Raw genomic sequence first — 14,422 nt, 5'->3', positions numbered from 1 at the left:
AGCACCCAAAAATTCTTTTAAAGTCAGCATCTTGGAAACACGGGTGCTCAGCAAATTTGAAAATCAAGCCATTAATCATTTGGATTTAGTCTGTTGTAACCTTAAGTCATGCTAATTCTTTGCCACCATAATGAAATTCCCTCTTCAAACTTCTTTTAACAGTTCACTAAGTTACTAAGGAATTTTTTTCTTTCCTTTTATGGTCTGTCTCATCATTCTTTCTCACAGTAAATCTTGCTTAGAAAAATATGCCAAACTGGGCAAGATGCTTGCATTCTCAGACTGTTATCTGATTACAAAACTTTTTTTCTTCCTCTATTGATTTTTTTTTTTCTTTTTGCTCCATGGCTTGTGATATGTGTAAGAACACCAAGGACAGGAAAATAAACAATGGATTAACTAATGTTAACTGAGTTAAGTAGTAGTGTTAATTAGAAACATGTCTAGCTACATAAGTGGAACTTAATTATGCCTCATACGCAATTTGAGGCCCCAGACATAAGACTGGGAAAAGCTAGCTAGTTCTTTTTATAAATTTTTTTGTGTCATAGGAGTGATATACAGTAAATTAATAGTGTACTGTCATCCATACACACACTCCCTGCACGTACTCGTGACAGATTCAAACCCTCATCTTACAGAGGCAGACTTCTTCCTGAGAAGTGAAAAGACTAATCAAAAAGCAGAACGTATATTAGTTGAAGAGGCTCAAGTGATGCTTTGAATCCTTCTTTTTCTTAAATCTCTTCATTTAGCCTCTCTTCATTATTCATTAGAAAAAACAATAGCCTTTGTTTATTCCTCTTAGATTGGCATAGCTTCCAACTGACTTATCTTTACTGAGTATCCCCGAGTCCATTTTCATCCGCGTCCTCTGAACTCCAGCAGAGAGACAGTTGTAGTGGCCAAAGAGCCAAATCAGTTCCTGTTAGTGTGTCCTGTCCTGAGCAGTCAGAAGCACCTATATATCATGCCACGAAGAATAAGATAATGGGATAAAAACGAAAGAGTACAGGTTATCTTTTTCAAGTCTAAGGTTTCTGTTGATGTTCATATTTGCTTCTGCTCTCTTTTGCGTCACTGTCATGCAAATATGTTTTTTTGTTTTAGAGATAAAATGGTCATTACTAGGCAAATAATTGACTTATAAGTTGTAAAACCAAACAAGCAAAAACCCCAAAACAAACAAACAAAATACTCTGTTCCAAGTGTTCCCAGCTTGACGTCATCCACCTTCCATCATGTGTCCAGTTTCCAAATCCACCGTATAGAGATTCTCCACTGTATACAGATTCTGCTGAACCAACTTCCATGTACTTCCTCGCTCAGAGAAAGTAATACACTTTCTTTTTTTCAGTCTTAGTTATTTATATTATAAACTCTTCAGAGCGAGGAACACCTCTGCTTATCTATCTATACAGTCTCCATCACAGTAGAGTGCTGGTCCTTACTGTAATCTCCAGAGGCTAAAAATGACAAGTGGTGGTGGTGATGATAATGATGGTGTTTGCTCATCTGTAATGAGTGAAATTATACTGTTCCTGAAATCTCTCTTCTGAATGTTAAAAAGATTCTGTTCTGATTGAATATTTTATCACTAGGCTTAAACTATTTTTCTGTCCTAATATTCACATAAGAAGCTGCTTGTCCTCACATTACTCTCAGGGAATACTCACTAAATTGCTACTCTTTTAAAAAAAATATAGTTTTTAAGCTGTTGAGGTTTTTGTTCCCTTAACATTCCATTTAAGGTTTGATTAGCTGCACTAGTTGTCTGTCCCTTGAAGCCTTTCTGTAAAGACTGTCTGTGACCCTGACTGACACCTCTCTCCCCTTTCTCTCTCCCTGGTGAAGCAGACCTGACTAACAACTGACTTCAAACAAATGCACGGGGGGGAAAAAAGTAAAAAAGAAAAGTAAAACTGTTCCTGCACCAGCAAATGCCATTGCTGCTGCTTGCTTTTTGCACCTTTGAGAAATAAGTGCTTGGACAGTCAATTAGACTTCAGCAACCTAGAGAAAGTTCAGTTTTGATTTTATGAAGAGCTTCATTTTTCTCAACAGCAACTGAACTATAAATGTCAAAAAAGCATTAAAATATATTTCTGCATGTTCTGTAACTTGAACACTGTTCCATTTCATGCAAATAAAGATTACATATTATATGCAACTACCTCATGTATAGAATTATAAATGTAACAAATCACAAATAAGATTTTATCTATATTTATCAATATTTATACTAAAACAATGGACCACGTCTGTCTGTATCGACATATGTAGCCAAAATTTGTACTCAGTTGGATGTTTGTTGAAGTACCACGTACTCCAAACTTTTTCTGAGTTAAAATCATGCTCAAGCGTAGGGGTATTTTATGTGACTTCTAGGTGGTGAGAAAATGATTAAATCCTGCAATATTAGTATATCTTGTCAGTTCTGCTTGATTCTTTTCTATTATGTTCATTAGTGTAGTGCTCCCAAGACTTTTTGTTAAGTAGAAGGGAGGGTTTTTTTCAGACAAGCAGGTAACTTGCGCAACACCAGTGAAATTTTTGAGACTACCTGTTCCATCTCAAGTGCTGCAGCATTACGCATCGGGTGAGGGAGAAATGCCAGAAAAAAAAAAAGTTGTAATTGCTTTTTCACCGTGGTTTCCTGATGCTTTAGTGTGATGTATATTATGGTTTTGTGTGGCATACCTTGTAATGCATCCATTTGGCAAGCTCCATGTGCACATAATGCTTTAGGGAAACTACTGCTTACTCCTTCCAATGTAAATTACATCAGGTGCCAGTATATGTTTGTATATAAATATCTGTACATGCATGCTTGCATATTTGAAAACAACCAATCATAATGCAGTTCTATTTAATTCCAGTTTTATGAAAAAAAAAAAAAAAAGAAAAGAAAAGAAATCTTCTTCCAGTCTTCTGTGTTTAATTAAATTTTATTTATTACCTCCTTACTGCCTCCTCACTGCCAGTACTGTGCATTCCTGTATTGTGGTTAAGAGATTGTGAAAGCAACTGGCACCAGTGGTAGTTTCTTCTTGAGTTTCTCTTGAAAATCCTGTTTCATTCAGTCTCTAACCAGCCTAACCGTGGGATTTTAAAATCAATTCAGGAGAAATATTGGGCCTGCTGCACAAGTAACATTTCTTCATCTCTATTTTTTTCCCCTTCCTTTCTTACAGCAGCTCACAAAAAAAGTCCTAGGAGATCAAATCCTGCCAGAACAGGCACTAATCCACTACACATTAAATGGGCTACACTATGCTGAAGCCCATTCACTGTTCCAAAATGTTGTTTATTTTCCAAAATTTGAGAGAATTGAACAATGGTTTCTGTTCCCATTTGTCTCACTGCATTATAAATATTGCGAAACCATATTTCTCAGCCTGGAAGCTGCTTTTCTCCCCTCAAGTGAGCGTTTGACTTCCCTTCATATTACCAGACAAATGCTGGCAGCTTCAAACTGGGTACTGGAAGGAGAATGTACATCCGGCATCGTACTACTTGTCACCTCTGCATGAACTGTAATTTTTATGCATCAACTTGCTGAATACATGAGTACTAACATACAGCATCCTCAACCAACTGTGAAGTGATTAATGACTGTAAAGGACAGTAAAACTTTCAGGCACATGGCCAATATCAAAACACAGAATTAACTTGCTAATCTCTCGGGCCGTGAGTTGCACTTTGGTCACCTATTTCTGTGCCCCCTTGGTAAACGTGATGTCAGAGCCAGGCGAAGGCAGGGCAGACTGAGCAGCCAGCACAAGAAGCCAGTTGCCCACATTTGTCTCTGAGCTGAGGCTGTGTCCCACCTGTGGCCCCCCAGCTGCATGTGCCACTGGTCCTGTGCTGAGCTTCCTGCCCTTACATTGGATTTTCCTGTGAGGAAAATTCCTCCTGAGAGGGAGGCACAGGCAGTGTAGCAATTTTTAATTTTGCCCGGCATCCAATAAACCTGGAGGAAGGTCTTGCTGATGGCAGTTACCGTACTCGGGGATTTAAAAGAGCGGCTTTTTCTGAAAAAGAAAAAAAAAATGTTTAATTAGACTGTTCAGTTCAGCCTAAACAACTGGTCAGTGGTCATAAGCACCCTGCAGTTTCTGCTGACATCAACAGGCTATGAGAGGTGGGAATCCAGATACTGAATTAATGTTAGGCATGAAGAGCTGTGTTTAGGCACTAAGGGCATAAACACCTACTAAATCCCCGTGCCTAATGTTTCCTGTTAGCCATCTCTGGTTAGCTGTCTGCTCAAAAGTCTTTGAAGAGGATAGCTGTTTTTGCTGATTTGGCACAGGAACATAGGTGAAATGTAGGCCACCTGAGTGGGGACTTGTTTCTCCTCAGCTTGGAAAGGATGCTGAGGCTGTGCCTGCTTGGCATAGTTGTGGGATTTGCGTACGAGTATATAAGGTACACAAAGGGGTACAGAAGGTATTCTTATCTCTGTTATACCGACACAGAGGCTGAAAATATGTATGTACTCAAAAGTAGGTATGTTTTTATTTGTATCTTGACATGCCTAAATACTGTCAGAAATCAGATCCTGAGTGACTTGTCTGAGATAATAGAGGAAGCAGGTGGAAGAGCTGGGAAGCTCGCACTGGTGCGCTGAATCCTGGTCATGCCTACTGCCATCATAAGATTAGGACATATCATTCCCCTTTCTTACCCCAAACAACTTGATTTTCCATGAGTGCTCTTCCTAAAACTTGCTTATATATTATAACTGCTATCTGGTCTTTTCTAAAGCAACTAATGAATTTTTCCCTTGTTTTTTTTTTTTCTTTATAGAATTCACTTCAAAGTTTGGGAACACCAGGCAAAGGTAAAGTGTTATTTTAAAAATATGTTAATTCAACATGTATCATCATCAAACACATGTTTTGCGGTTTGTATTAGTAAACAGTTGCAGTTGACATATTGCAGATGTTTACATAATTAACCATATTATAAGGTAATTAAAACAAGTTAAAATTTAAGTGATCTAAAAATGTAAATAAAGCATAGTGTTTCTCAAAACTGATGATTCAAATACAGGCAATGAATAGTAAACTGAAAGAATTTATTACAGTTGGCGGTGATCATAGCAGTTGTCCTTAATCTCAACTTTTTATGTGGAGAAAAACAAAAATAATGAAAGCCTAAAATATTTATTTTGTGTAGTTCTTTTTTTTGTCTTTTATTGTGTACAGAGTGTGATATCTTAAATGATATGCTGTCACAAGAAAAGTAGTCTGATTGATAGTAATGAACAAAGTCATAGACTCTGCCTTATTTAATTCTTCAGTCAAAAATCAGCTTAGACTCATTGGCCAACGCCCGGTATTGTCAGCATTATGGTGGAGCACCTCGTAGACTGAGGCACGTACAGGAAGGGATCTGTCCTGTCACAGTTGTCTGTGTCCAGTTTCTGGAGGGGACAGTCGTGTCAGGGCGTGGATTCTAACCTACCCCTTCGTGGTTGGCTTGTGACATACATTGGGAGTGCTACACAGATGCTTTCAAAGAGCCTTCTATCTGAATATTGCAGTGGGCTGGGGTGTGCATGGATCTGTGGTCCCTCTTCATTTAGCTCGAGGAAAAATTGACCTCTGAGATGCTTTTTTTTCTCTTTCTTTTTTTCCTTCTGTCTGCTTTTCTCAATAGCAGTGTGCTCAGAGAGGCAAAAAGGTGAACCACCCACAAAGATTGCAGCAGCCTTTGAAACAGGTAGTTCAAATGCAGGATTCCAAATGCCAGGCTTGTTGTTTCATCATTATTCAACTTCATGAACAGCAAACAAAGAAGCAGCAACTATATTTGTAAGCTGCCAGGAAAAGCTAAATAGGGATAGGGCCAGAGGAGTGAGGAGAGAACATGCGGGTGCAGAAGGGAGGAGAAGGTAAATGCAGTCAGTAGGATTTTTCTCCTTTCTATATAGTCATTTATCCCATGAAATTTTTTTAAACACACTTAACAACAACTAATTGTTGATAATGAAAAGAACTAATAGTTACTAATCAGCATCTACATTAGAAATGTCTTCATCTGTACCACTGTTCAGAAAGCCTGGCTGGAAAGGAGCTCAAATGTTCCTCTACCTAAAGATAATTCCAAATTTGAATTCACTGAATCAGCAGCTTCCTCAAGGAAAATCTGATTTATTAAATAATGGTACAAAGGGATCAGATTTTTTCTATAGACAAATATTGAACTATGCAGAATAATGCTTCTCTGTTCTTGGCACACCCTAATTTCATAACTATAGCAGAATTCTTTTGGTAGTATAATATTAGAAACTGCACCTTACTGATTGCAAGTCAGAACTTGCCAGGCCATTCGTCATTCTTTGGAGAAGCCTACATTCAAAGTTGTATAAGGTAACCAAAATTCAAATTGAGCTCGTATATGCAGTGATATACATTTCATGTATGTTTTAACGCACTACCTGCCTTACATTTCCACCTATTGAATAAATATCTAAAAGCCAGCAAAGTATTTGAAGTTGGGCTAATGAGTGTTAACCGAAAAGTTAAGCCATCATGTTAAAGCTGGTGTTAAGGGCATGTTTGAAAAAAACAAACCACCGTGTAAGAGCAATGACCAAAACTGATCTGCTGGAATATAGGGCTGATCCCCAGGGACTGGGCAAAGCCAATGTATATGTATTTTTGGGATCATAAGCTTTTCTTACTCCCTATTTTCTCAGTGCTTGCCTTTATGATAATGCCTCCCATCTCCATGGGACCACCTAGGGGCACGGAGCCTGCAAGGAATCCAGATGATGTCTTTACCTGTTGAAGCCAGAACTAAAACCTAGCTAGAAGATGACTTGTGAATTCCTGCTGAAATCTCCTTTGTGTTTCCTTTTCTACCTTATTTGTTTCCCACCCTCTTTTTCCTTCATTATGCTTAGCTGGCCAGAATTGCAGGCATGTAAAAATTTGCAAGCCTGTGACCTAAAAGTAAAGTGGAATCACAACCTTAGCTCAGTGCTGGTAAATTTTTTGAGATCTCTGGGAAGCTAAAATCATGTGCTCTGCTTTCTCTAGCAGCACAATTGCAAATGAAGACAGCATTGACAGCTGAGGAGAAAGACTGCATTTCCCATTTGTACTGTGCTTTTCTCTCTGTTATATGTATTCGTGTTTAGCTTGAAGAAAACAGGAGCAAATTTGAGCAGCAAGAACAGCAATCAGTTACTCCAACTAAGACTTTCTTTTTCCTCTCCTCTTCTTACCCTAGGTGATAGCTATTAGTCTGTCATAAAGGAGTATTCGTTTTCTTCAGTAGAGCTTCTCTCTGCCACAAAAGACAAAAAGATAGAGGATACTATTAAAATTAAAGCCTTATTTAATAATTTGTTTGTAAACTGCCTTAATCTTTCTCTTTAATAAAAGAACATATCAGCAGTTAGTCATTCAGCATGGGATAAGAAAGTCAAAGACTATATTCAAAATATCTAGCCTTGATTTAACGTTGCAATAACTGACTCTGTTAACGGTGTTATCTCTGTAGATTAAGTTACTTACTCTAATAAGTACTCGCAGTATTTTTTTATTTCTTCTTAAATGTGAAGTTACTTACTCTAATAAGTTATTCCCTTGCTGCAATTAGAGTAAGTATCCATGCTATGCCTAAGTCTGGATCATGTTCTTTTTCCTTTGTATGAAGTCCTTAGAAGATTATATTGTTTTAGTACTTCCAGTATTTTTTTATTTCTTCTTAAATGTGAGGAACTGTAGGCATTTCTAGACTTTAGTACCTTTCTACAGTATCAAGCGTTCCCATAAAATAAAGAATAAGGTTATTCACATTAATAGAGATTAAGCATTGCGTTTGCTGAAATCCAGAGTATGAAAAGACAGGCTGCAAGCTGGTACAAAACTGAGTCTGTGCATTTTTCTCAAAAGCTAATGAATGAATGTTGACACAATTTCTACAGCCTTGCTACTTCAGGCAGGGATTTCGCCAGATCAGACATAATAAGCAGCTTTTGGAATTTGATCAGTAGTTCTCTGGGACTCATCCCAGGAAGTCTAGCATGCACCATGAACCGATGATATTAAATCAACAGTCTTTTCTAGCTGAGTTGCTAACTTTTCAAGTGAATGCCGAAATCAGAAGCCTTAACGATGATACATTTAGTGAATTCATTTAATGAATTAGTGTGAAGGTTCACTAATTGTGCTTGGGATTTGATAGTTCCTTCTAGACCTGATAATTAAAAATATTCACCACAGAAAGGTCCCCCCCCAAAAAATAGAGGAGGACAGCAAAATAATGGAAGGTTTTTTGAAGGTGTTACTATATAGAATCAAAAACTCCACTTCTTTCCTGGCACAAAGCCATTGTAGTTTTGTTTTGTAAAAATTACTTTTTGTCTCAGAATGTGGAAAAACATCAAGAAGTTTTTATTGGTTGTATTTCATCTGCATTGCTTTCAAATCTGAGTATGGCTCTTGACCTCTAAGCTGTTGCTGTGTTACATCCTGATAGGTTGTTCTGAAAGCCAGGGATTTTTTAGCCAAAACCAGTTTTTAAATAACCATAACCCCCCCAGCTCTCAAAAAAATTTAGACTGAAGTTATCAAGTCCTTATAAAGCATGTACTAGTGGAGACCTTTTTAATACCAGGACAGCAGGTGATTAAGTTTCTTTCAAGGGATAATTCACAGGCTTCTTCAACTAGTGGGAGGGAAAATAAACTAAATATTGGTGTTTTGAAAATGCGTCTGATCAGTAGTTGCATTTAGCCTTTTCATGTTCTTCATTTTTCTTACTATAATTACAGTCTAATTAATCCTGCATAGCACCTTCCCTAAATATTAAGAGTTTTTTTCTACTTTTTTTTTTTTTTTAATATATGTGTATGTGTGTTGCCTAAACTGTATTTAGGATCCTGCTGATTTTCTTCTCTCTGAAAATATGTTGGAAAGAACAATATCAAGTTCCTGTTCTCCAAAATATCTTTAAGGTGTCAAAAGGGTCCTAAGTGTTCCTTCCAAATTCTGTTCAACCAGATATTTGCCATGTTTTACCCAGAGGAAATGTGCATACAGAGTCAGAAAGTGAGTGCTTAATATGTATTGAATTGGTGTCATCTGCTGATGCAATAACAGTGAAGTACCTGCTCTGTTGGAAGGAAGGTCTGGCACTAAAATAATATGTGAATTTTAACACTGGACTGAGAAGGAGAAAGTAAGTGGGTTTCTGTAAGGAATAAACTGATATATTCCTTACTAAATCTTGGAGACATTTGCAAACATATTCACTTATGCTATCAGGGATAGTATGGATTGTTCTGTTTCACACCAAGGATGAAATTTATTCCTTCAAATTTTGTGCACAAGGAACTTGTGTCAGAAATAAACGTGTCTGGCAGCTGTGATTAAAGTTCGTTTCCCTTGGTCTCACCTCATTTCTGCAAGTCTCATTTCTTCTTACCTTCAGTGATAAAGTGATGCCAAACAATTTCACACCAGATATAAATGATGAAGTTTGAGTTGTGAGATTATTAATCTGGTCACAATTGACTTCATGATGTGGTGTGTTCATTGTCTCCTAGTTACTGGCTATGCCTGAAACACCTTTCTAGGAAATAAACTCTGGCAGAGCTGATGCTCTGAATTTGCTGTTGAAAGTCCATAGCTTGTGCTGTGTAAATCGGTGAAACACCATAGTAATTTCTCCTCTAGGATTTATTAATCATACGAGTTGAATGGGTGGCATAATTTCAGCATACCAAATCCTATTCAGTGGCTCATAATAATACAGTGAAAAGATGCTGACCAGCTCTTGTGAGTAATCATCGTTTACAGGGAAGCCAAGATGTTTGTCTCTAATTTACTTAATTGCGACTACCTTAATGAATGAAGGGGTGGGGGGTGGGGTGGGATGGTGACTGACACAGAAACCATAGAGTGTTTTTAAACTGTGAGCTGACGAGAGTAAGAAAATTAATGTAGAAAAAGTCCCGCAGCTAAAGACCAAGTCATACTTGGATGTTTGCTTACATCTTAGGAACAATATTCCTAAGACAATCTTCATACTGGATCTCCTAATAATTAGAGAAACAGTAGAAATAGTGCTGAAATGTCATTTGTCTTCCTCTGCTGGCAGCTGAAATGATTGCTCCACTGCTGTCTTCACCCCTCACATGCATTGTAGCAAGAGAGACAGCTTGTAGTCCCCCTCTAGGCTCTGGATCCATTTCCACAGACGGGCACAGACTCTGCAAGCTCACAGGTGAAAGGTGGAAATTTAAGAGAGAGAGGAAAAAGAACCTTTCCCACCTCCCTTCAGCAAAGAGTCTCATGGACAGAACCTGCTATTCAGTGAAGACTTTTAACTTTACTCTGCTTAGCCACATAGATCTCATAGGATGGGCAGATCCCTGACACCCAGGAAACATTTTTCATCTCGCCACTGACAGACTGAAGCATGTTATAAATAAATGAGACAAAATTTGTTTGTTTTTTTTTCTTTCATTTCATCAGTTTGTTTGGTGGGAATTGTTTGTTTGTCTGGTTTTTATGTACCTGGCATTCAATTTTGTGACTTGGATAAATCATGAGAACAATTTTTCTGCAAATATTGCGATTGGGTAAGATAGCTTGGATATAGCAATAAGCATTTTGCATCTCATTCACTTCCTTGCATGATGTGTAAATTTTCTATTATGGAAAATATTTACCCTATTATGTATGTTTCTTTTTTTGTCAAAGGAGTTGTCCCTTCTTTCTGTGGCATTCTGTTGTTCTGGAGACAAAATTTGAAACGTTTGTCTTACAGCCTAGAATATGGATTGTGTAGAACCTGCTGATCGCCAGAGGGTACCTTTCAACACACAGCAGGAAGTTTGCACAGATCCTACATTTAAGCCTCTTTCGGAGAAAATGCTGAGAAGGTTGCTGAGAAGGTTCCACTCGGCAATCAGTGACTTCAATAGGCCAATTTGCATAAATGAGAGCTTTGCATTTACACTACATCTACCTGTCTGCCACTTTGAACGAATTGGAGCCAGGGAGTCTCCTAAGTAGCTCTTTTCCTTAATATAAGCGGTGTGGTACTTTTCAGATAAAGTAGAAAATTTGGTTCAAATAATAGTCTACTGATGTCCTCTTCTATATCTCTTGTATATGTATATGACAATAGCAAATCGTTGGAATGTAAGGAATTCAGATCAAATTAAACATTTGATTTGGAAGGTACTAAGTTATTACACATCCAAGAAAACTGTGTATGAGAGTTAGATGATATTCCGTGTGTGTGTGTGTGTGTGTGTGTGTGTGTGAAAATCATTAGGGCAAAAGATTTACTCAGAATAATTACGGTGAAGAATGATAAAAGAAGAAAATAGTAAAGAGAATAAATAAAAAGATAATTAAAAACAAGTGCTAGACAGAGAAGTATACCCAAACAAGAGTAAAAGTACTGAGTTTTAACCTGTTTTTCAGTTTTCTTATGTGGAAGATGATTAAAGCACAACAAGGTGTAGTATTCTAGCCAGTCTTTCATGAGTGCCATAATTTATTGTCAGTATTTCCAATAGCAAACTTCACTATGTGTCAATATTATATATATCTCTATTGTTACATGGTAAAAATTCGTCTATTATGAAAGGAAGACTGAAGTCATTCCTTTGCACTGTTTGCAGTGCATTTTGTCACTCAACAGTTCTGACTATTTGCTAGTTTAAAGGCAAAACGTATCAAAGAATTGGAATCAAATTCCAGAAGAAGTCTATATTTTTTGCAGACATTTCTGTCAGGAAATTGATATAACAAAGTCCAGTAAATCATAGTATCTGTATTTTATATCTGTCTCTAGTGGAAAAGCTAATGTAAGCAAGTCTCAAGCTGCTTCTTCCTGGGAATTATTGTTTTTATCAATAGCCACTATTAGACTGCTAATAGATGTCTGCTGAATACAGTGGCCAGATAAGTTTAGAGATTATATTAGGAATTCCAAAGTGTGATGAGAGTATGCTCTTGATCAAGTAAGAATCCATGAGTTAGAGGTGGGGAAAAAGGACAATTTGGAGTACTCCCCTTGGAAGACAAATCAGCATGATCTTGGAATGATACAATGGACTCTGACAGTTTTTCTCTCAACCTGTCCCTTGCCTGAGAAATAAATGCTTGTACCAGCTCTCTTCACTCAATGGAGGCTGCCAGAACTGGGGATTCTAATTTACACTGGCAATCAGGCTATCTCTAGCTGCTCCAAAAAACGCAGAGAGAGGGAAGATGGATAAAAGCCAGGAGTTGCAGGAAAAGAGCACTGCAGAGCTGAAGCCAGATGAAATAACGTAAATAAAGGTGCAATAAATAAGGGTAGAGCTATCTGTAAAGATATGTTTTTCAGTGCCCGGCGTTGTGTAATGTTATCACTAATCCATGATCATCTGAATGCTGACTATGTCTGATTGTGGCTGCTATTGCATATATTTTATGAATTGTTTACCTACAGTTGCAACTGAATCACAGAATCACAGAATCACAGAATCACAAGGTTGGAAAGGACCCATTGGATCATCGAGTCCAACCATTCCTAACACTCCCTAAACCATGTCCCTAAGTACTTCATCCACCCGTTCCTTAAACACCTCCAGGGAAGGCGACTCGACCACCTAACTGCTTTATAGTCTTAAAATTTAACCAGTGCCTTTTCTCCATTCCACTACTGCATTGCCAGTTCCTTTGAACTAAGTAGCTACTTAGTTACTGAAATCACAATATACCCACATAATAAAAATCCTTCCAACACAAAAATTAACAGACTAAATTGGCATATCTGAGGCACACACTAACTTGCTATAGTTTAAAATGCTTACTCTGAAAATGCCTTAATTTGAAAGCATTGTAATGAAAGACTGTTAATGATACACCAGAAATGAGCTAGAGCTGGTTTCAGAGGCACAGATGGCTAATTGGCTTCAGTTGGTAGGTTCTGTCGTTTTAATTAAATTTTATTAGGAAGCATTTCAAAGCCGTAACGGGTGGTTTAAGATAAATATGGTTCTTCATAAATGACCTATTGCTAACCTTTATTTATATTTCTCTTTCCTCTCAGCATTAATAGAGGCTGCTGTGACTGAGCTCTCCACAGCCATCTCTTGTCTCATCCATGTTTACAGCAGCAGCTTTGATACAAATTTCCAGCTTGCCAGCATACCTAAAAGTCCTTCGTGTGCAGACATCAGCCCAGATTCCCAGCTCAGCTTCACTGTGTATGCTGCCCATAACATCCCAGAAACCTGGGTGAACAGGTAGGAGAAGATCAGGTGTTCACTGAAATATGTCTCTTAGATCACATATTTTCCACAGATAGTAGTTTACCTCTGTTGCTTTGGTGATACTCCTTTGTTAACGTTAGAGACTGAGTATGTGGGTGCATCATCTCCACTGTTTTCCTAGCACAAAGTGCATTTACTTAAGCTTAGCTGAGTAGGAGACTTCCAGACTCCATATGTGGGTGGAAAATTAAGGAGGGGCCTACATGGTTGCCCTTGTCTAGTGTGAAAGGATGGTAATAGAAGCAACATCATAGTAGTGGCTTTGATGGGTTTGTGTACAAGTGCTTCTGTGACTGACTTGCTCAGTGAGAGGGAGGAAAGGGTGTGTGCTGCATGCTGAAAGATTTTGGATTGGGATTTTGTGTGACCTCTGCAGTACAAGTAGCTGGAAGGGTTGAAGGCCAGTTTACCAAGTTAAACAGAGGGGTGCTTTTGCTTAAACCCAGTCTGAACGTAGCTTTATCAGCAACTTTTGCTCTTGGTGTAGTCAAATCACATCACTTGATGTGCATTGATGCATGTGCATTGATGACCATTTTTATAAACGGTGATTAAAATAAATATAGTTTGTAGGTCCTATGCTATGCCAACACACCTAACATGAAAGAAAAGAAGGGGGCAACTTTAATAAAAAGTTGTTTGATGTATTCTCTTCTGCATTGTTTATTTGGTCAAATTAGTTGTCCCTTCACATAGTTGCTTTTCCGACTTTGAGCATAACTAGCATTCTTCTCTTACCACTCCAGGGTGGTCAAAAGAGGATAGCTAACTACACACTGTTTGCATTATTTTTATTAGTCAAAATTCTGTTCTTTAAGTTTTTATTAATACTTTCCCCTTGTTTCCACTTTACCTTTAAATCTACATGACTGATTAAAAAAGAGCAAGATCATTTTCATTAGACTGTGAGCAAGGCAGTGTACTATACAGCATTAGCTGTAATTAGCCACTTAAAAATCTGAGGGAGTTTGCATTAGTTAAGGTAATAAATAAGGAATTATAATGGCTATCATGATTTTGTGGATGGTTATACCATTCCTACTGCATTTTATGTTTTACCAGAACAATGTGAAATTACGTACAGCCTAAAAGCCATTAATGACTTGAATGCTATTTTCAGGC

General features: G+C 37.8%; 1 protein-coding gene across 1 annotated transcript in view; it reads left to right on the top strand.

The window, feature by feature from the left end:
• The window catches only part of PIK3C2G (phosphatidylinositol-4-phosphate 3-kinase catalytic subunit type 2 gamma), a 291,894-nt gene that overhangs the window by 127,456 nt on the left and 150,016 nt on the right, over positions 1–14,422 (top strand). Inside the window, exons 10-11 of the mRNA XM_054078355.1 lie at positions 4,813–4,846; positions 13,078–13,273. Coding sequence (XP_053934330.1) covers positions 4,813–4,846; positions 13,078–13,273 — 230 coding nt within the window. The remainder of the gene's footprint in view (positions 1–4,812; positions 4,847–13,077; positions 13,274–14,422) is intronic.

The sequence above is a fragment of the Cuculus canorus genome, chromosome 1 (genome assembly GCF_017976375.1).
Source record: "Cuculus canorus isolate bCucCan1 chromosome 1, bCucCan1.pri, whole genome shotgun sequence".
Taxonomy (NCBI): Eukaryota; Metazoa; Chordata; class Aves; order Cuculiformes; family Cuculidae; genus Cuculus; species Cuculus canorus.
This window is presented reverse-complemented; position numbering and strand designations above follow the sequence as displayed.